The sequence below is a fragment of the Nymphaea colorata genome, chromosome 3 (assembly GCF_008831285.2).
Source record: "Nymphaea colorata isolate Beijing-Zhang1983 chromosome 3, ASM883128v2, whole genome shotgun sequence".
Classification (NCBI taxonomy): Eukaryota; Viridiplantae; Streptophyta; class Magnoliopsida; order Nymphaeales; family Nymphaeaceae; genus Nymphaea; species Nymphaea colorata.
In genome coordinates, this window is record NC_045140.1 from 18,856,799 (window position 1) to 18,878,591 (window position 21,793).

The window sequence follows — 21,793 nt, forward strand, 5'->3', positions numbered from 1 at the left end:
GTGATGATTTTTACCGTCACAATCTTCACCAACCAACGACATAACGAAATGTAGGTAAAAGCATTATTGACGTGTGTGTTTTTGTTTCACTGACATTTTTTAGCCGTCCATAATGTTTACTTTTTTTGTAATGTTTTTGTCTAAAGAACGCCTTTTTTTGTAATGTTTTTGTCTAAAGAACGCCTTGTACATGGGAGGCACAGCGCCATGCACCGGCTCTTAGGAAGACAACACCATGAAATTGTTCGAAGTACAAAGTGGTAGGACTAAGATTTGATCCTCCAGTGTCTTCACCTCAATACCATTTTTTGGATAAACGATTATTAGAAGAATTAAGAACGGTTCGAAATAACAATTTTAATGAACTGCACATGTTTCGTCGGTCATTCGGAAACTGTGATTTTTCGTCGGTCATTCGGAAAATGTGATTTATGATATAATAGCACGAGTATCAGGTACAATGCATTTCTAAACAAAATGAGTATCTTTTTTTGTTGAAGTAGGTTTCGTTACTAGCATTTATTACGACAATTGCGTTTGACAAGTCAGCTACTTCAGATCGTGCACAGTTGCGCTTCAAGAAATAACGGGAAAACAGTTCTTCAATGTAGTCTGTTAGATCTGCTAAAAGTCACGAAGTTCATCTACAAGAGAGCAAACAAGAAAAATACTCTCTTCTCATTGGGGCCAGAAGTGGTACTCAAGATCAAGTTGATTTAAGAGTCTGCTTGTATATGAATCTTACCACGAAGCGCACATGAACAGAGATCATGTAGGTTCATTCATTTAAGATTCACTGTACAAGATAACGGATGCAAATGCTCGGCGAACAGATACATAAGGAGACAGAAAGAGAGAGAGAAGAGAGACAGCTTCATTAATTGAAAGGCCAACTTCATCGTTCCTGACAGTAAAGTTTAAATTGTCTGTCTGGGACATCTAATCCATCCTCTGCTGTAACATGGGCAACAGAGAGAGAGAGAGAGAGAGAGAGAGAGAGAGAGAGAGAGAGAGAGAGAGAGCCCCTTCATTAATTGAAAGGCCAAGTTCATCGTTTCTGATAGTAACTTTTCAATTGTCTGTCTGGGACATCTAATACATCCTCTGCTGCAACATGGGCAACCCTCAATGTTATGGACAACAGCTCGGAACCATGACAAAATGCAAAATATAGTTGTGACTACTATGCATTTATGGTATCGTATAGAAAGAAAGTATTTCAGTGGCTCCAACTCTTCAAGGTAAGAAAGTATGAATTTGTACAACCTCCTTCAAAGCAAAGAGTCATCATGTAAAACTGAACATTTTACAATGAGAACGCTGCGAGTAACTACATATTCACCGGCACTACATATTACCCATGTCAGACATGATAGACCATCCCCACTTCCAATGTTGAGGTATGAGGAATACTGAGGGCAGAAGCTGGATGCCTGCAGTTTCTCCTTAAGAAATCGTACCCAACATTTATTGCCAACCTCTTCAAGAAACTTGATCCTCTCTTCGCTCTCACATATGAATGACCGAGTATAAATGCCATCCCAGACTCTCTTGCCTCCATCAACTCTTGCAGTTCTTCCCTCACGCTTGCATCCATCTCTGGGCTCTCTGGCAACACGAACCTGACTTGTTTTCTCCTCACAACTGGTGAATCATCTGTGCTTAATTCATTCCATGAGCTTGATGTACCTGGGACGTCTTCAGCTTCTTCCACACAAGGATGAATTGAGTCTGCTGTTGGTGTTCCTACAACAGTCATTTTTTCATCCTTCTCTGAGTCATCCATTGACCATGAACTTTTCTGCCCAGAGCGGATGAATTCTGCTATACTATATGCCAGCTCCTTCTCAAATTCCATATCATCTTTGTGAAAATCCAGATACCCATATCGAGCTATGCATCTATACAGCCTGTACTCCTTTGGTCCAATTCGGCCAACAAGGAACCGCTCTTCTGGCCGAACATATGGTACAGGCACAGATTTTACACATACAAACACTAGGACCTGGTGGAACGCTGGAAGATTAGTAACAAAGTGCGAGAACATTGCAGGGATTCCAGTGACAAGTTCAGCATGTATGAGACCAATGCCTGGAACTCGAACAATTCCAAGACTTGGTCCAAGGCTAAGCAACCACTTCATAGAGACCTTATTCTGCAGATCGAACTCATACTTCTTGAGAGTGCCATAGTGCCAAGTGTACATGACTAACATAAAAATGAAAGCCAGAGCTATAGGAACCCAAGCACCTTCCAAGAACTTGATCAGAGATGCAGAGAAGTAAAGTGCTTCAATAGATCCAAAGAAGAAGATGAAGCAGATGGCAAAGATGACACTTTTGTGCCAGCAAAGAACAATTATCAATGACATTAGGCAGGTTGTCACGAGCATCACCGTAATGACTGCTAAGCCTGCAATGAAAAATACATAGCCTTGTAATGGAAAAAAATATGTTCACCTTAAGAAATGCTGTTGTGCCATTGACAAACTTATGAAACAAAATCCTGTTTTTCCATCAATACCAGGATAACCTGAACCTCCTTCACAATTTATGATTTAGTTAATCTGTGATCAGAAGCTTTAGTTTAACTACCCTATTTTCCTTTTTCAGTTTCTCATAGCTGACCATATACATATAAAGCTAGTAACTTCATTCTAAATACTATGAAACGGCTTAAAATTCTTTCACTTTTATGCCTCAGTTGGAGAAAGTCCCAAGCTGCTTGCTATGTTTTGTTGATGTTGAAAAGAAGCACATAGAGGCGTAAGCAGGAGATAAAAAAAACAAGATGGACGTAAGAACTATTTTCATTGTTAATTGTCATCAAAATGCTAGCTGACTACAACCACGTTTTTCTTAACAGAGTTAAAGAAGAATTCTGTACTGAAATGCTATTTTCAACAACTGAAAGCTTTTGCATATTTTCTTTAAACAATTCCAAGCTTCAGCAGAATTTGAAAGTTTGACATAAAAAGTGCACTCATGGAAAAATGTATCATGCGCCTTCTAGTTTGTCTCTGAATGCCATGTTTTGCATGCTCTAATCTTTCTTCAGAACTTCACAACCTAGAAATTCTTGAAGTCTCAACAGAACCAGATTCCACGTACTTAAATATACAGTGGATCTTATTCTCGCGAAATCATGGTGATTTTTCAAAAACAAATAAGTATTTCAACTCGTGAAAAAATTGAAATTAATAAGTTCAAAGAGCTGAATCCCTCAGAAGATAACGGCAAAACTTTGTCATCATTTCAATCTCTCTCTGAAATAATGAAACAACTAACCTGCCTTTCCAAATTTGACAGTTTAAGCATCAATATATGTGGTATCGATCAATACAAACCCATGACGGGTCTTCAATGATGATGTTCTGTTCTCCATTGAGCCACCCAGGTAGAGTAACTTGTCATATATATATATATATATATATATATATATATATATATATATATGCTCTTTTAAGAGAATAGCTTTCTATGCCAAAAAATAAGGAAGATTCCTTCTTCACTTGAATGGTTGAACTGATGGAGGCACTGCTTTATTGAACATCAGCGAGAATGAAGAAGCACCATGAAGAAAACATCTTTTGCATTTGTACAAAGGTTAATCTTCTGCACTAATCTGTATTTAGAGAATATTGACGCTACGAGAACCCTATAGAATGTGTATCAGCATTCAGGACATGAATTAGAAAAGATATTGGTGGTTTCATGCAACCATGTACTTCGTTGTCCAGGAATGAACAAAACGAATCTAAATTCTGGATAGGAAATTAAGGTCACAAATCAAACTTGAAACTAAATTTCATAGAATCAGGTCAAAGCAGTGCTAAACATCCTAGGCTATTGATCCCTTTCAAAATTCTGGGGGCAACTGCTGACCACAGAGAATAGAAAAAGGTCAAAAGCACAGTGAAGACTACTGGGACGACATAGATTACAATATCAGAATATATTTCGCTTTTTACTCCATGAAAATTTAGGCACATCGGCTGATGTGCCATCATCATTTCTTCCTTGCACTATCTGGAAATAGGATTTCTTTAACATATCCAGTCTCTGCCTTCAATAATTACTTTTAGGCAGTTCCTATAATGTTAACATCATAAAAAATTGCAGCCAAAAAGACTTAAAATCAACAGCCAAATCCACCAACTGATCTAAGTTCAGAAAGAAAAGCCTACCTGAGGCATTTCCCATGCGCTTCGTGTCTCTGAATCCAATGGTAACAGCTAGGCACAGAAGCATTAAAATCCAATTGATCTCTGGAATATAGATCTGACCATCTATCTTGTCTGATGTATGAACAATTTTTACTCTTGGAAAACATCCCATTGCGGAGCACTGTTTAATGATAGAAAATGTTCCTGTGATAATAGATTGGCTCCCAACTACTGCTGCAAGTATAGCTATTGCCAGAACAGGCCATCGAAGAATCTCTGAAAGAACCCAGTTACCACAAACAAAATCAGTGATCAAACTTAAGCAACTAATGCTCCAGATGATAAGGACAGTACCTGGCACAGATACATAGAATCCTATATGATATCCAGTTTGAATGACATGATGCTTTGATAGATAAGCTGCTTGTCCCATATATGCTAGGATCAGTGATGGGTAGACAACAAATGTAAAAGCAAGCTGCAAACAATTAAATTTATCAGATAACTTGCAGCTGGCATAGTATAGTTAGAGAACAAATTAAGACAGAATAATGACCTATCGACAACTTACCAGCAGTAGAAAGTGAAATATCATTATAATCAGCACATCTACATGTTCAACAGTTCAAGCACTTATCTTGGATTAGACTCCCTAGCTATATTACATGGATAGTTCAGAAGAAATCAGGAACACATTTACTCTATAAGGAGACATCAGTTGGAGTATTCCTGTGACACTGAACTGTGGCATAGTTCAGTATAATAACTATATACTCTCCAAAGGGAAAAAAGTAACACCAAAGACCCTTGAAATTGTTCCAGAAGCAAAATTGTGTCCAATTATGACAGATCTCCTAAGTTGGGAACGAGGGGGATGTTCTAGAAAATCCTCCCCAGTTGCTCACGATGAAAAAGAAAACAACATCAATCCAACTCTAATCGGCTTTGTGGACATACGAGCATTGACAAGATGGACATATGTAACTGCTAAAATTACAGGGACATGCTTTGCAAATTTAATTTAGAAGCGGAAGATCTCAGAAGCAATTAGTATAAATTTTTGACCTATACCTTGATTGACAACTGTGAGAAATGTCCAAGGTCTGCAAACATAGCTTCAGAGCCTGTAAATTACAGCACATGGACCGCCAAAATCAGCATTGTCAAAGAGATTAGTTATCTTTAGTAATTGATTTGTACCTGTGATGCATAGGAGGATTCCTCCTAAGGACATCCATCCTCCCCTTTGTGTCTTCCGCAAGAATTTATACATGTAGTACGGAGAAAGTGCTTGATATACTTGAGGATTCCAGTGGATGATATTGTAAATACCAATCAGGCTGATGCACAAAAGCCATGTGATGACAATTGGTGCAAAGAGAAATGCTACCCGATGTGTACCGAAATGTTGAAGAGCAAACAGGCACACCAGTATAACACATGCAATAGGAACTACTGCATCTGAAAAAGTGCCAATTTTTTAGAAACCAAACTACCAGACCATACAAACGTATAACAGTGCTAACTAACATTAGCAACATAAAATGTTAAGAATTTCACATGAAACCAAAGTTGAATGGAGCTTTCCCTTATAAAAAGTTTCTTACCAAAACAATATGGGTTATAAGGAAAAATAGTTATTGATTAAAACCGCTAAATTCTGCCAATAGTTAAGACCGACAATTCTGATGAACAGGAATAAGAAGGGTCCTTTAATGTCCTGAAGATAGTATGCACACCCAGATAAATGCCAACACAAGAATTTAACATACACCACAAATAATGCTTAAAGACAATAAGTACATAACTTTGTAAAAGGATCCGTATCACCATAAATATTGTCATATTGTTCATTTATTAAAAATATAAAGTATGTAAAAGACTGGAAAACCTTCGAGAGAACAAATAGAAGAAAATGTCACTTCTTTTCACTTCTCATGTGTATGTGCGTATTTCTTGGCTTCCCCAGGAAGGAAGGTTAAATATCCAAGAAGAAGGACACAACATGGCAATTTCTCACAAACCTAATCCAGGAAAACAGCAGTACTTCTAGCCTAAGGGAGAAATTTCTGAGCCAGACATTACTTAGAGGTCAATGGCTCAACTATTGTCCTTTGTCTCTAACTTTCATCACCCCAACCATAGCCAGGTATTCGATCATTCAGTTTAAAAGATGTGAAACTTGGGATAGGAAGATACCACACGAAATAAAAGGAAACATGAAAAGAAGTTGTTTCTGCTTCTGAACATATGATGGACAAAAATATGGTTACTTACAAACCAAAAAATGAAATTTATTAACTCAGAAGCTATGTCATATGGGAGCTGTGAACAAGGCTGCCTCATACGAGTTAGGTGCACACTGGGAGCACTATGGGTGCAGCTGTTAACAAGTGATGGTTAATGTACTTTATGTTCTAATTCATATGCATACGTAAAGGTGCATATATTTATTTATACTTGTATATAAGCTTCTTTTATAGTTTATACACAGACAGACAGATGCTGCAGCATGCAAGTTTCTTGAAAAATGGAGCCCACATCTACACCAGCACCTCGCACCCACAGTCCTGTGACATAGGGTCAAAGCCATATCATTAATCTTTTCCGGGACAAATATCTGACCAAAAGGATCTGTTTCAAAGGAGAAGCTTACTATATAAAGTAGCAGAATTGTTCTACGAAATAATGAAATGACTTCTTCTTTTCCAAATGAAAACACACATTGAATTTTGAGAAAATGACTAACATCTGTCCTACACATATAGCCAGTTTTTGCCATTTGTCACATTAGCCTGGAAAAGTACCTTTGATTACTGAAAACATAGGAGGAGACACTTTTGAGATTTAAGAAGAAGGAAGCATCTGATTCTGTCTTATAAGCAAAGCACACATCATGTTTTCAATAATCAATTCCTTAAAAATTGGAAAAAGGGAGTACTACAGTGGTAGTAAACATTGAAGTCCAGAACAACACTAGACGACGATGAAATTCTTGTGAGAATTCCAGATATTCAGTGTTCCTGATGTTTTATTTGCAAAAAATACACACAAAACGGAAAACATCAATAAAGCATGTAAACACACAAATCCCTTTAAAAACGTAAACTACTGACACAGCCTGATATCTTCACCTAAATTTAAATGAGATGGTCATATTTTAACACTAAAATAAGTGTTGAAATATGGCACACCGTTCCTTAACATTTTATGAATGGATAATGATATTGACCACCATAATGACAAGGTAAAGCAAGTAGTCCCATTTTAAGTTCCAAATTATTTGGTATATCTGTAATACCGAAGTTTCCTCTGAATTCCACTTTTTCAAATTTTGGCTCAGGCGATGTAGATTCCAAACCAAGCAGATATTTCTGGATCTGACTTAATATACAGAAGTTTTCGTCACTTCAACATCATCTAATTGTATTGCACATTTGCAATTTCTAGAAAATCATGAAAATAAATATCAAACAGTGAGTTTAAGTTAATAGCACAATCTTGAAGAACTTACATTCATGCTCCCTTCTTGACATAGTGAACTCAAGCCCAGACACGGCGGAGAAAACTGGAAGAACCAACAAAAAAAATTGGAGGCTCTTGGTAAAAAACCACAAGGCTAAATAAACAACATTACAAAACAAAGATCAAGACGAGGAGTACCCGAAATTGCTGGTGTAAGCACCCCATCACCGATAACCATGCAAGCTCCCAGGAGGGCCAGTATCAGTAATACGTTCTGCAGAAACCTGTGCTTTTCAAGTACCATCTTTACCTTTGATCCTCCAGAAGCAGAAGGCAATTCTTTCTTATAGGTTGATAGAGCTTCATCAGCGAGCTGACCATTTGGCAAAAAGCCAACTCTAGCATGCCTACACAGAAGAGAGTAAAGAGCGAAAGTTCCACCTGCATAAAAGAATAAGAAGTATTCAGCAGTACACAACATAAGCATATACAGGTTGACAAAGCAAATTGCTGGTTGTTGATGGATACCTTCCCCATTATCATCAGCTCTCAGCACGATGAACACGTATTTAAGAAGAGGCACCAGTGTCAGAGTCCAGAAAACAAAAGATAGCACGCCATAAATCTCTTCGTTAGTTTCAGAATGATGAATATCCTCGGCAAAAGTGCTTTTGTACACATACAAGGGTGAAGTACTAAGGTCTCCATAGACGACGCCCAAGCTCTGATATGCGAGAGTCAGGACAGACCACCATGACTCCTGTTCACAGCAAAACAACAATAATTCGCCAAATGCAATTTGCTCAATCACACAATACCAACCATCCGTCTTTGTCTGCAAATCGAAAAGCAAATTTATTCTTCTTTACAAAATGAGGTAAATTCCACTCGCTATTGTTGATTACCTCATCTCCCTTGAAACAAATTAAGGGACATATGTCATTATAGCATTACTGTCTTCATATAACGTAGAAATAAAGCCGTTTCGTTTTTTGTTTCCGTTACTAGTCCTGACGGAAAAGAAGATTAAAACTTCATTGTTTTAACAACAATCTTTTCTCAGATTTTTAACAATTGATCACGACAACCGAGAGAATTTTTCCGGTCACGCTTCGGGTAAATAGTTAAACATTTTATGTTGACGATAGTGTACCTTTTCTTTTGACGGAGAAAACCATATTGTGGATCTAATTATGGAAGGAAATTTATTTACAGGTTTCGTATAATTAAATGAAATACATTGGCACGCAGGAACACTGATTGTAAATAATTGAAGCTCCCATTGCTTTTCCTTCTTCCTTTTTGCAGTCCAGCCCCAAAGGTAGAGACTAGCAATCTAAACAAACCTTCACTAAAAGATCACCTTCAGCGGACGGCCATAACCTAACTGAAAGCTGTGGACACAAACCAAACTCTCAATTCACACAGAAGAGAGAGAGAGAGAGAGTACCTTGAGAGAGAGAGAGAGAGAGAGAGAGTACCTTGAGAGATTTTCTGTAGATCCCACCTTCAAGATCCATGGCAATGAGAAGGAAAAGTTTCACCTAGCCCATCTGCTTCATGCAAGCTCAAAACCGTACGACCACTCTCTCAAAGCCGAACAGAGCAAATCCTTCAGACAGAAAAAAAGGCACCACCAAGCATTAAACCCCGGAACCCATTTTTCTGCGTTTCCCGCCCCTGCATTCCACCAGAGGGAATGGGAAAAAGAAGAACCAGATTTGATCTTTTTTTTGCTTTGGCAAAACCACCAAAAATATGCAGCCCCCACTGAAGCTACTAACCGAAGAGGAATAATAAGCATCAGTTTCCCTGTGTTGGTTTGATGGTCACAAATTTAACAAGAAGACAGTCTAAATAGCACCACCACTATGTTGAATATAGAAAACGTGAGCGAGAGCAGAGAGAGAGATGGTGGTTTTTTTTATGAAGTCCAACCAGTAGTTCAACAATGTACCGCTAAAGAAGCACTGCGGAAAACACCATAATCAGCAGAGGCTTGGAATAACGATTAAAAAAGATGGCGTCAGTGAACCAGTTAAAATAAAAAAAGAACATGTATCGCCTAGCGATTTACTTTTTGGGTAAAAAAAGGGGAAGGCAGGATTCTTCTCGAGTGGTCCATCTGCAACCTCCACCAAACATTGTTCTGGATTTGATGGGGGGAGGAATATTTTGTCTTCGTTTTTTTTACCAGTGTGAAGTGCGGCTACATAACTTGTCCAACAGGAAGAAACCAACACATGAAACGCCACTGCAATTACACGCATACTCGTGTCGTGTCTGTGTATATACTCTTTTCTTCAAGCGCACTAACCGTATATGTATATCAAAATTGCTTATTTTGGATTCTTATCGTTCCAATTTAATTATCAAAATTTGACATGTCCAATGTTGCCGGATGGTTAAATTTTTAAAACATGTCGCTAAAAACCTTTAATCATGAAACGTCAACAATGGTTAATGATGTAAAAGAGTTTGTGATGTTTTATCGACAGTTCATGATGTTTTTACCAAAAATATTTAGCAATTATGTTGCTGTTGATTTCAAAATATATATACGAAAAACATCACAATCAATCATTGTTAATACTCAAGTAACAGATGTTTTTTAGTGACAAATTTTTATTTTTAGTCATTTGATAACACCCAATACACACACACACAACTTTACGAGTCGATTCATTATGTACCTATCTATCCATCTCCCATAAAATCTAATACAACTCAATTCTCTTTGTTTCTCTATTGCGGCGGAAGGTTAGGCCTCCAACTTTTGTTGCCCAAAAATTTTTATATTGACGGCAAAAATACAAATCCCAAAAGGGACAAGATCAGAAACTACCAAAATCGCAGGTCCCAACCGTCTAGCCCTTCCCCACTTTCCATGAATCTCATTTCACCAACGTCGACGTAGTCACCTCAACTAGTTTTGATCAACATTGGAAAAACCCCAACCCATAAACCCTAAGTTCACTTACGTTAGGGCTGCACAAGGAGTCCAGCCAATAAGGGATCGACTTGAATTCAAGTTTAAATTTATGCTTAACTCAAACTTCACTCCTTTAACTCAACTCGGCTCAACTATAAATATTGTGTCCTAAAGGAGAGGACTTTATGTTGCTAAGTTTTTCTTTTAAGGGGTATTTGGATGCAAAATATGTGCATTTTTTTCTTGAATTTTCCTGAATTATATGATCATTTAGAGTTTGATTAGTTAAAAGAAAAGAGCTAAATGAGTTAACAAATAAAATTTGTTCAGTTGATAGAAATAAGTCAAACAACTAAGACTAATGATAGTAAAATGTCACACGTTTTCTTCATATCTTTAAAATTGTCATTTTCAATAGATTTAAAGAAACATTTAAAAAACTTAATACTTATTATTATTATTATTATTTTTTGGGTTTTGACATTTCTTATGACCATACAATAATCATCAGATGAAATGCATAAATAATCAATTATAAGCACCCAGTATATTATTGAAATAGGTAGTAGGCTTAGGTGGAGTTAGGTCATTTGAGCATATCCCGAGCTACCCAATCATTTTGGCATTCTGTTACGTAAACTCCACTCGATTAAGCTTAGCTTGAGTAAACCAAAACATGTACGTCGAAAATGGACAATTTATAAGGTAAAATATGGGGACAAAATAACCAGTCTAGGGACTCATAATCGTATTCATTACTTGCTTGCTTGATTGTTCAATTCATATTGTTATTTGTTTATTTATTGTTTAAATGATCTTGTTGGCCAGAAGTCAAGTATGTCTCATGTTCGATTCCTATAAGCATTATGCTTCGGATGACATTAAATTTTTTTATAGCCACTGTACAATAAAACCAACTCATTTTTCTATGAGTAATTTAAAGGAAATAGGTTATTCACAAGCTTACTTTCAATCATCATCCAAACACACTTTAAATGTAAAAATAGTATTTACAGTTACTTTTTATTATTATGATTCTCTCTCTCTCTCCACATGGCAAACCAGATCGGTATACTAATAATGGCTGGCCCATGTGCATCTCCCCACTCCAAACCCCCAAAAACCTTTGTGTTAGTAATTCTACTAACTTATAGTAAAGATATTGCCTTCACTGGAATGGGCACAAACCAAACTGATTAAGAGAGAGAGAGAGATGCTCTAATGTTAATGAGACCTACCACCTAACCTTGTTTAGAAAATATAATATATATATATGAAGGAAAAAAGAGATACATGGTGAAAAAGGGAAATAGATATACTACCAACCACAAGAACATTACTAATGTAATTTGATATGTAAACTTGTAGCATTAATGTAAAAATAGTTTATAACATTGGGATAAATTCATGGAATGCTATGAGGCAGGTTTATATAGAATAGAACACTCAAACTATTCCTATTGGGAAACCACTCAAAAAGGTAATTTTTTTCACATGGTCAAAATTAGTTACTAAATCTAAGTAAGTGATAAAAATTAGGATGCATTTAAACATATATAAAAGCTACTGATTTTTACAAAAAGAAATAGGGAAGTGACATCCACACAATATATTGAACTCCATTCAATCACAATTGTCCGATGCGTAAGTTCCATCATCAGTGGACTAAGGATACAAATAAACAAATTTTGTTTCTCAATAAACAAAAAAGGATGAGATTATTATTATTATTTTGAGGAGGTGGGTCGGTAAAATAAAGAAACGTTTTATCTGCAATGTGGGTGGCCGTTACCATTAACGACAGCCACCGTAAATTTCTGACAGGTGGAATTCGAGAGCAGTTTAAAGAAACGTGGGTTGTGAAGCACTGCACATGGAAGCGATCCATTTGCTGTCCCCGTCAAAAAAAACCTGCAACTCCTTTACTAGCGGTCGACGCCTCTTTCAACCCACCGTCCTCCACTTTAACCGTGCCTTTTATGCGTGATTTGACAGTTGCGATATTTTATTAGTGTTTCTTAATTCTGCTTAAAAAGATTGATTAACCACTAAAACCATGTACTAATGAATACATTCCAATTTTTAAGGCAAGACCCCCTTGTCTAATTAATGAAGTTGGCTTCGGTATTAAGTTTGGTACTTAGTTTGAAAAAATTAGAAACGAAAACAACTAATCATTTATAAGTGTTTTTATAAATAATTAAAAAATTAAAAGAATGTTCCATACCAAACTAAACTCTTTCATTGTATCTTGTTATAATCCTGGAATAAAATTATAATTTTTCTCTAAAATTAACTTTGCATGCAACACTTTGTAAGAAACGTGGGCAACAGGCCCGGGCTTGGGTATCGAGCTGGAGTCTGGGCTCTGGTTTTAGGTGTCTAGTCGAGTCTAACTTTTATCGAACCAACCGCAACCCAACTTTTATCCGGCCGAGCCAGCCCAATGTTCAAGTCTAATTTGCAATAATCGATGAAGAGTAAGTAGTAAGAGTTCGATTCCAATGGGTTTTAGAAGTCAAAATGCTCTACGGTATGTTGTATCAGGCGCTGTATTTTGCTGTAAAATTTTATTTATTTAAAATAGAACACGAAAGTTTAAGAATTACAATACCTCATACTAAGTGTAAAGAAGTTATTACTTAAGAAAAACGAAAGAAAACGAATTATTTTTTAACTTTAAAAATTTACTTTATACGTCACGCCATGTGAACCATTAATTTACAAATAATTTTCATAAATCTCCTGAGATCGAGAAGGAAGGTCATGGATCTCCTGACGCAGGTAAGTAACTGAAGATTGTTTTTTGTTTATTTAAAAGCAGTAAGGTGTGTTTGTTGATTATTTATTAGAGAGCACGCATTAAATGAGATACAATTAGACGTCAGCATATGTATTTTCTTAAAGAGATGAAATAAACAATGACCCAAAATTGTACTGTAATTTAAAAAAAAAAAGCCCAGAATCTTTTGTATAGTAAACTCGATCTAAATGCATGTTATCGAGTAAGTGAATAATAAAGAATGCATCTAAAGGTTTATATATACATCGAATAAAAATGACCCTCACCATGTTTTTATTAAGGCTCTAGGCCATATAAGCAAAGAGTCATAGGAAACCTGATAATTAACTACAATTTTGAACAGAGTTTTTGCATTCCAGGGTCATTTATACTAATAAACAATCATAGCTGAGATATTCACATCCTACAGCTATTTCAATTGAAAATAAATTCAATGAAGTCTGAGAGATGCATCCAAGGTAAACTATATTCAAGTGGACCATATATATATATATATATATATATATATATATATATATATATTTATTTATTTATTTATTGAACGCAAACATGCGCCTTATTGAAATGGATGGGCCACTGCCCTTCATGGTAGATGAAAGAGGTGGTCTCCCATTGAGAGAGAGATATATTCATCTACAAAGCACCAAACCCTCCATTCCGTCTCATTTCACTCTTCTACTCCAACTCTCTCTTGTGGCTGTCTCCCTCTCCTTATTGCTCTTGGCATCTCCTTCCTCCTGTAAAAGCGCAGCTGATCGGTAACAACAGGAAATTGGGAGCATCTAAGTCTTTATTTCCTATACGAATCAGGTAGTTTATTATGTCATTTCATTTAACACGGTAGAAGGACTCCACATAGCTTTACTTTTCAAGAAAAACAAAAAACTTCTTCTAACATGGAAAAAGTTTTACTCCATCGGTATGGATAAAAACTAAATACTCCATCGGTATGTTACACATGGCTTGGATACTAGCTCCATAGCCGCTGTCGGTTTCTTGGTGACCAACTTCAGGCAATTGAAAATGTTTATTAATATATATGATTAAAAAAAGAATTTTTTATTAATATATTTTTCATAATCTTTTTTCTTATATATAAAAGAAACATATTTAAAGAGACATGTTCTAAAGATCTTATATGCGTACATGCGCCTACTCCAAAAAGTTGCATTAAAGTTGTCAAATTGAAAGTTAAAATTCCCGGTCAAGAATTCAACCATGTACATGCATATATAGTTAAAGAGACCTAACTTGAAGATTTTATATTTACATACCTTGGCCTACCCCAGAAAATTGCATTTAAAATTGCCAAATTGAAGAAGATCAAAATTTAATAGAATTGTGCTTTGACAGAATAATCTGGTGCAAGAGAAGAGCTGATCTAACTGCAGACTGCGTATTTAAAATACCAAAATACTGGTTTGTCAATGTCAGGTGCCCAAACCAAAGTGGGTCAAGTCAATAATTAAATCTCAAACCTAACCTTGATGAAAAGCATATAAAATACTCAGTCTAGCTTCACGCATCATATGCCTAAAATTATACATCGAAACGTGCCATATGTTACCTTGGGAATTGAGCCGGCTCACGGTTCGGCTTGAGGGCCCAAATTATATTTTTCAAAATTGGTATTGAATTGAACAATATGTATATTTTAAAAACTTAAAAAAAATGAAATATTCTGATATTATTGAAAAAACTTATCTTTTTTGTAATATTTTGTATTACCAATTTTTGCACTCTAATCATATGCGTTTGTACATTTGTTGGGTATGTCATAGCCCTCTCATTCCCTCTATTTTTGGGGTCTTGAGTTGCGTCAGTGTTAGCGATAACAACGGTGCATCTTTCAATTCAACTTGGATGTCGTGCCCTATCATCTTAAGACATAAGAACATAATGCCTATGAGAATCGAACTAAAGATCTGCTTTTATATAGGCCCTTAGCCCGACCAACTATACTATGACCCTTGACATGACCTTATAGAAGGGGAAATGACCTTCTAGGTTTTACGGCAGGGGTGTGCGATGAAATCTCTCAACCCAGGGTAGTAACCTAACCCTGGACTGCGGTCACATGACCATTGTCTACCCATAAATAGGCGGACATTCTTTAGAGTCTCAAGGACATTCATGACCAAAACAACTTTATAGTAGGCATGATCTTCTTGGAATCATCAAAATTATTGGATGGTTTCTTCTCTTCCAAACCTTAACCCCAAATCTGAACCTAGTGCTAAACCTAACCCTGATGGTCCACATCTTAGGTGCGTAGAAGCATTTGATGCTCCTGCCATCTTCCCTGGCCTTTTCTGCACAATTCACATTTGCGGCTACTTTTGGAAAGTGGGAGGAACTAGACATTTAATTTGAGATACTGACACAAAATTTAGGGAGATTTTCTTTTTAGTAAATAATAAATTTAGCTAGGAGAGGTCGGCAAGACTAGAATTGAGGCCGCTAAATGCATTATTAGAATAGTTTGTGAGTGTCTCATAAATCTATCATAAAAATTAGATCAAATTTACGTAACATTATTAACTCTAGTGTACTTTATGAATCTACCCTAATATTTAAAAGAGGTCTGATCAAAATTGAAGAATTCAAAGGAGATTTACACAGCAGATTCTTCTTCGAACCCGTCTCTCTAAACTTAGATGCCAATTAAATTGGTCATGACCCCAATGTTCCCAATCAATTGGTCACCATTGATTATGAGGATGAGATGGGAATCCTGATTTGGAAGCAATGTATAATCATTATGATAAGATCTGCGTTTGGATTTAGTAGGAAAGGAAACCAGCCACATGAGAAGTTCTATATATATATATATATATATATATATTATTCTGTAGGTGCGTCCTCTCGCTCAGTCACCCACAGACGTACGCGTGCATGCACATTATTTATTCCGTGTAGTTAAAGAGAGTTCCAGAAATCTAATGCCAATTCCTTTCATTTAATGATCGAACTGTTTGGCGGATCAGATTCTCCAGACTTTAATCTCCATATCCTGACAAGTATATTTCATATGATGACGGCTCAACAGTCCAATTATGTATATATTTTTCTCAATTTAAAATCTAATGACTCTGAATGCTCTCTCTCCCTCCATAAGTGCGCGCACGCTTGCAGATCAAATGTGAAGGTGAACTGTCTGTGCAGTCGATTTTAAAGAGCTCAAATAGTGAACATTAAGTTGTAAATATAAAAGCTAAATTATTTTTTTTAATCTTAAATATCACTCAAAAGAGACAGTGAGCTTAATTAAAGAAAACTCATTTGTTTTCCTCTTTCTCATTTTTTTAAGAGTACTTCTGACTCTTCAAAACCTTGTCTTCTTATATATATATATATATATATATATATATGCACGAACGCACGCACACCCACCCTTTCAAAAGCAATACCAATTTTTTTACCTAGCAAAAAATGTTGGTGATGAGCTTGCATGCTGAATAAAAAATTTATGTTGGAGTTTTTGAAATGTTATTTAACAATCTATGCGGAGTATCTGTAAGGCCCTACAAACTTAAAATTCATATTTTGTAAGTTGGGCTCCATTTTTTTTGGGGAGACCTTGGCGATTAACAAACCCCGTGTGTCCGAACACGTCAAGCTTTCATCCATTTAACTGATCAGTTCATCAGCTCTACGTTGAATGACGCTTTCTTTCATTAATTCGTTCGGCATCATCGTCTCAGTGCTCCTTATCAAGTTGAACACCCTGGAGAATAATAAAATATGGTTTGGGAAGAAGATTTCGGAAGAGGTCGAAGATTTTAGGCATGAAAATGAGGCCTGCCAAATGTTTGGCTCTCTTTTGTTCGGGGGTTCTTTATTTGTCAGGACAAAGCTGCCTCTCGTTTGGTAAAATATGGTTGAAAGATTGAGTCAGATTAATGATATTTTAAAAGATGTTTTATGAATCTATTCTAAGTTTAGCAGATTTACGAAACATAAACTATTCCATTTACCAAATGGGCAGAAGTTCGTCTTCCAGCAAAATCTACCATAATTATCTTTTAGTAATCTCAACCTGCTTTCTACCAACTTTGATTCCCGTTCAAAAAAGTACGTGAATAAAACAATTAATTATTTAGCCAATTCCTTTATAAACTCTCGGAGTTTTCTAATGGCCTAGAATTCGCTTCCCCGCTTCCTGCTTGAACCGCTTCTCCATATTTCATCTCGCAATCTAGTATGTTTTTCATATCTATTTTTCTTAAACTCTTGAGAAGCTCATACAAGCTGGTGGAGACCAATAATTGGAGCGTGGTAATCACGTCTATATCTATTATGATTGTTGCGGAAAGCAAACAGACTAAACTCTCCCATTCATCTGTTTAGTCCACCATGGGTTTTTTCCGATGTTTCTTATGTGATTTTGTTTCCAGGGAAAAAACAATATCTGGACAAATTTATGTTGAATGACTTATCATTTGGGATGATTAACCAGAAAGGTGGAAGAAGTGGAAACGAAATTGACAACACGAGCCACAAAACACGGGTCGATACGCATTGGAAATTGAGAGAAGACCCGCAGAGAAGAAAACTCTTTCACTGCTCTTTCATGAAAGAACAACCAAAGTTGGCAGCTTTACAAAGTATTCCTTAGGTCCTGCCAACGTCTGAAAAAGGGGAGAAAAGGACTTGAGAGGGAGAAAGTAGAAGAAGCTGCACCTGCACCACATCCACCATTATTTCATCGAGTGGGCCAGATAAGCCCTTCCCCACCAACCATTTATGGTACAGGACAAGCAGATGAACCTGTCAACCCAAAATAAGAAAAAGAAAATTCATTTGCTTTTGCTTCAATTTCAAGCAAACTCCAAGGGCCACCCTTCACCAAATCCCGAACAGCCGAGCTTTGCACTGTTCTAGTCGTTACCAAGTTAAAACTTTTTTAGCATTAAGAAGCCATTTGGTACTAATAACAAATTGTTATTGTCCATTAAAGATGCTTAAAAATTAGAGCAGATTCTTGAAACCCTGTGGCATAGTTCTCAATAAAGCTACCTTAAATTTGAGACAGAACCATTGGACAATAACAATATGTTATGAGTCCCAAACGGCCCCTAAAGTATCAAACTGAAAACCCGAGTCTCAATCAAGTTATGTGTCCACATATGCATAAAAAAATTGGGCTTTTCTTCAAATATTCAGGTACTTAATTTTACAACTGCAGTCTTTCTTGATGTAAGCAGTTCAATGGAAAGAAACGGTTTCAACTGTTGATAACGAATGTCCTTCCATCATTCCATGCTCGAGGAGTAGGAAGTCGATTAATAATTAAGCTTCTCTTCTGAATATTGAGGAAGAGTTTCTGGCCACAAGAAGGAAGAGGGCATTGCATAATCTGAACAGGACGCCGCATTCATCAAATTGGTTAGTGTGATTCATGTGTCACTTGAAATATTCTTCTAGCAAGTTGCCGAGTTTTTTAATACGATTTGACGTGAAAAATCTTAATGAGGTTCATATATCTATATGTATATGGAAGTCATTTCTTGTGTCAGCAACGACAAGCAACAGTATTTTAGGTTCTCAATAACTCACCACCTGATAATGACGAATATTTTTATATCTTCAAGAACTCGGTTATGTTTTCTATGACGCTGTGTAACCAAGGGTCACGTCCTAGTGCCTACCAAATCAGCACTGGTCAACCACATTAGAATAAATTTCTTTACTATTTCTGCGTGCAGGCCCCGCACACAAACATACATCTATATAAGCATTTAAAATATTTCAACACTTTCAATAATGTAGAGATTGTAAGGAAAGCTGAACTGCAACTTTGCCATCCAAACCGAGTTGAGGGAATCTATTCATTCACAATACGTTCACAAACTTCTAGTTGGTAAAAAAATTGGACGGAAATTTTGTGTTAATGTTTATGTAGAAAAAACTGCTTTAACATAAAACCGCCGGAGACATGAACGCTATCCATTTAATTTCACCGTTTCAATGTTACAGCATCCGGAAATCTTTAATGTTCTTTGACAATCTGAGGATTTCTGTAGCCACGGCTTTGTTTGCATGTGCAATCCCAAGGTCATCATCCCTTCAACTGCTACTCAAGTAAGTTACCATTGCTATTCACTAATATTAATATACAAAATCATAATTTTTGAGAGGGTTGATGCATTGGACATGGCAAAAATATGCAAGTTGAAGCATTGCAAAACTTTACACCGAGAGGTCTAACATTAGGAGGATGGAAAGGTTTTGGCCCTTTTGTTGTGCGTTGCAGTATGATGAAATACTCTTCCTGCTCACCCTCAATATACAAAGTCATATAAAAAGTAAAAAAAATTCCATTGACAAGAAGATCTTTACCTTCCATTCGCAAAATGTTGGCACCATTTCTATGATTTAGGCAATTCTTTTGCTAACAAAAGAAAGTCTTGAAACTAGAAATACTATAAAAATGTATGCTTTTGGAGTGTGTGGTCATATTAGACGGTATCATTGTCGTTTCACTTGAGTGAATTTTCTTAGATTAACAATAAAGATAGGGTAATCCCGGAAGCTAAGTTAACTAGAATTTCCAGCAAAGAGCAAAAGTTGTTCGTGGGGGTTTGGGTTGAATAGGAGTAGAGCAAGAAGGCTGGGATCTGCAATCATGGGCTGAGATTGGCGATAATGAGGTGAGAAAGCTAGACTTACTAGAAATGCCTCCATGTGAATTCAGTTCACCTGAAGATGCTTCTGCCTTTTCAATGGCCGGCGACGGTGGCAGTAGTAGGGGGGGAACTCGAAAGCAAGCAAGACTCTCCCACGTTGGCAGGGATCGATTCAGGTGAAAATAGATGGTAACATGCTTGAGTCAGTTTGCAGAAAAGATTCTTCGGGCAGAAGTTTGAAATTTTCTGAGTAGAAATTTGGTCCATGTGTGAGAGCAAGAGTGATTACGAGTCTTTTTCATGAATTTGAGAGCCGACGACACAAGAATACCACAACCAAATTGAGAATTGACGAGTCTTTCTGACACTGCTTCCCATTAGATGACTACTTGCATCTCTCCAGCTCGACATTGCAGTGTCTACTTGTTCAAGGCTTGCTGTCTTTGGGTTGTTCTTTAACTCGATGCTATAGACATCCTTTTGGTTTCACAAGCTGAAGGGCCTACCACTGAACAAGTCTGCACTTGAGAAAGGATCATATGAATATCTAGGATCGAGATTCACTAATTGCTATCATCTGAATGGTTTTTTTTTTTAAAAAAATTTGTGTCGCTAAAACCATCATAAAGAAACATTCTGTCATATGAATATCTAGGATCGAGATTCACTAATTGCTATCATCTGAATGGTTTTAAAAACTATGGCCAAACAATTGATCGTTGCAAATGCACTTTATGCGATGACTTTTAATAAAACAAAATAAAAAGTATACCATCCAGTCATAAAGGTAACTAACTGATTTCAATTCCTCATTGTCTTATTACTGCCATACTTTCAGTCACATTTTCATCTAAGGTTCATGGGCGCTGTACCCATTTGAAAACTAACGCATTATTTGGTTGTAGCCAAACAGCCATATCTGAGTGGTCAATTCTGACTGCGTCAAGTCACTGTATGTTATTGGCCTAATCATTTGTCCATATTAATGTTCGAGAGAGAAAACTTGGGCACGGCATCTAGGGCCGGACCCTTGTGCTCAACATTCTCCATGAATAATGTAAAGTTGGTTATTTGGTAGAGACAACTTCTGAATACTATCACATCAGAATTCACATGGAGCTTAAATATAGAAGTTATGTTTACACTTTACTGACAAGAAAACGAATCCAAGGACGATTTTTGGTGCTACAACATGATAGAGAGTTACATGGAGTCTCTCAAGAGGATTACGGCTTGGCCCTTAAAAAAGAGTCGCCCCTCCCCAAGGGTCCATAACTGCATAACTCCATTGGTGCTTGATGATGAGATAGTGTACCATCATCTTGATCCCATGTTCTATGCCACAGGGCATAATATCAGTAACACTAACAGAAAATCGAACTGGTGAAGGCCACCAGCTCAACCAGCTAGACTGCAGGAAGTGCTGTAACTCCTTCTCAATTCCAAGATGTAAGCTCAGCTTTACTTTTACAAAAGGAAAGTTGCCTGAGAATGGAACCACGGAGCTTGTCTTTAGCCATAGCTCTTGTCTGCCACGCAAACGACTTCGGGCTTTTGCTTTTGTTTTTGCATTGGGCAGGATGGGATGAGGCAGACCCCACCGATTACTTTAGCTGAATGGGAGTCTTTTGTGTATAAGGTGGAATGCGTGTAAAGCTCCTTTTAGCTAGCAGGACTTTGGCTACCAAAACTTTACAATCCTGCCTCCCTTCTTTTAAATGCCTGCCAAACCACTGATGCCTCATCATCTTTATCGTCAACAACTTTTCATTCTATTTGGCAGATTAACACTACTCTAT

The 21,793-nt window shown here is 36.8% G+C and overlaps 1 protein-coding gene across 1 annotated transcript; it reads right to left on the reverse strand.

Annotated features, from left to right (window-relative positions):
• Positions 1-1,005: 1,005 nt before the first annotated feature.
• On the reverse strand, positions 1,006-9,618 carry LOC116249734 (potassium transporter 6-like). The gene is made up of 9 exons (XM_031622968.2): positions 9,112-9,618; positions 8,159-8,390; positions 7,829-8,071; positions 7,680-7,733; positions 5,366-5,626; positions 5,237-5,289; positions 4,520-4,643; positions 4,187-4,441; positions 1,006-2,412 (listed from the first exon to the last, which is right to left on the reverse strand). The coding sequence occupies exons 1-9, from the start codon at positions 9,148-9,150 to the stop codon at positions 1,364-1,366; spliced, it is 2,310 nt and encodes a 769-aa protein (XP_031478828.1). The 5' UTR covers positions 9,151-9,618; the 3' UTR covers positions 1,006-1,363.
• Between the last annotated feature and the right edge of the window lie 12,175 nt (positions 9,619-21,793).

Excerpts from the sequence above, each read along its gene's own strand:
- LOC116249734 (XM_031622968.2), bottom strand. The coding sequence starts at position 9,150 with ATGGATCTTGAAGGTGGGATCTACAGAAAATCTCTCAAG. Across the intron at positions 5,290-5,365 it reads AATCCTCCTATGCATCACAG|GCTCTGAAGCTATGTTTGCA; the intron begins GTACAAATCAAT and ends TGTAATTTACAG. Across the intron at positions 4,442-4,519 it reads ATTCTATGTATCTGTGCCAG|AGATTCTTCGATGGCCTGTT; the intron begins GTACTGTCCTTA and ends GGGTTCTTTCAG.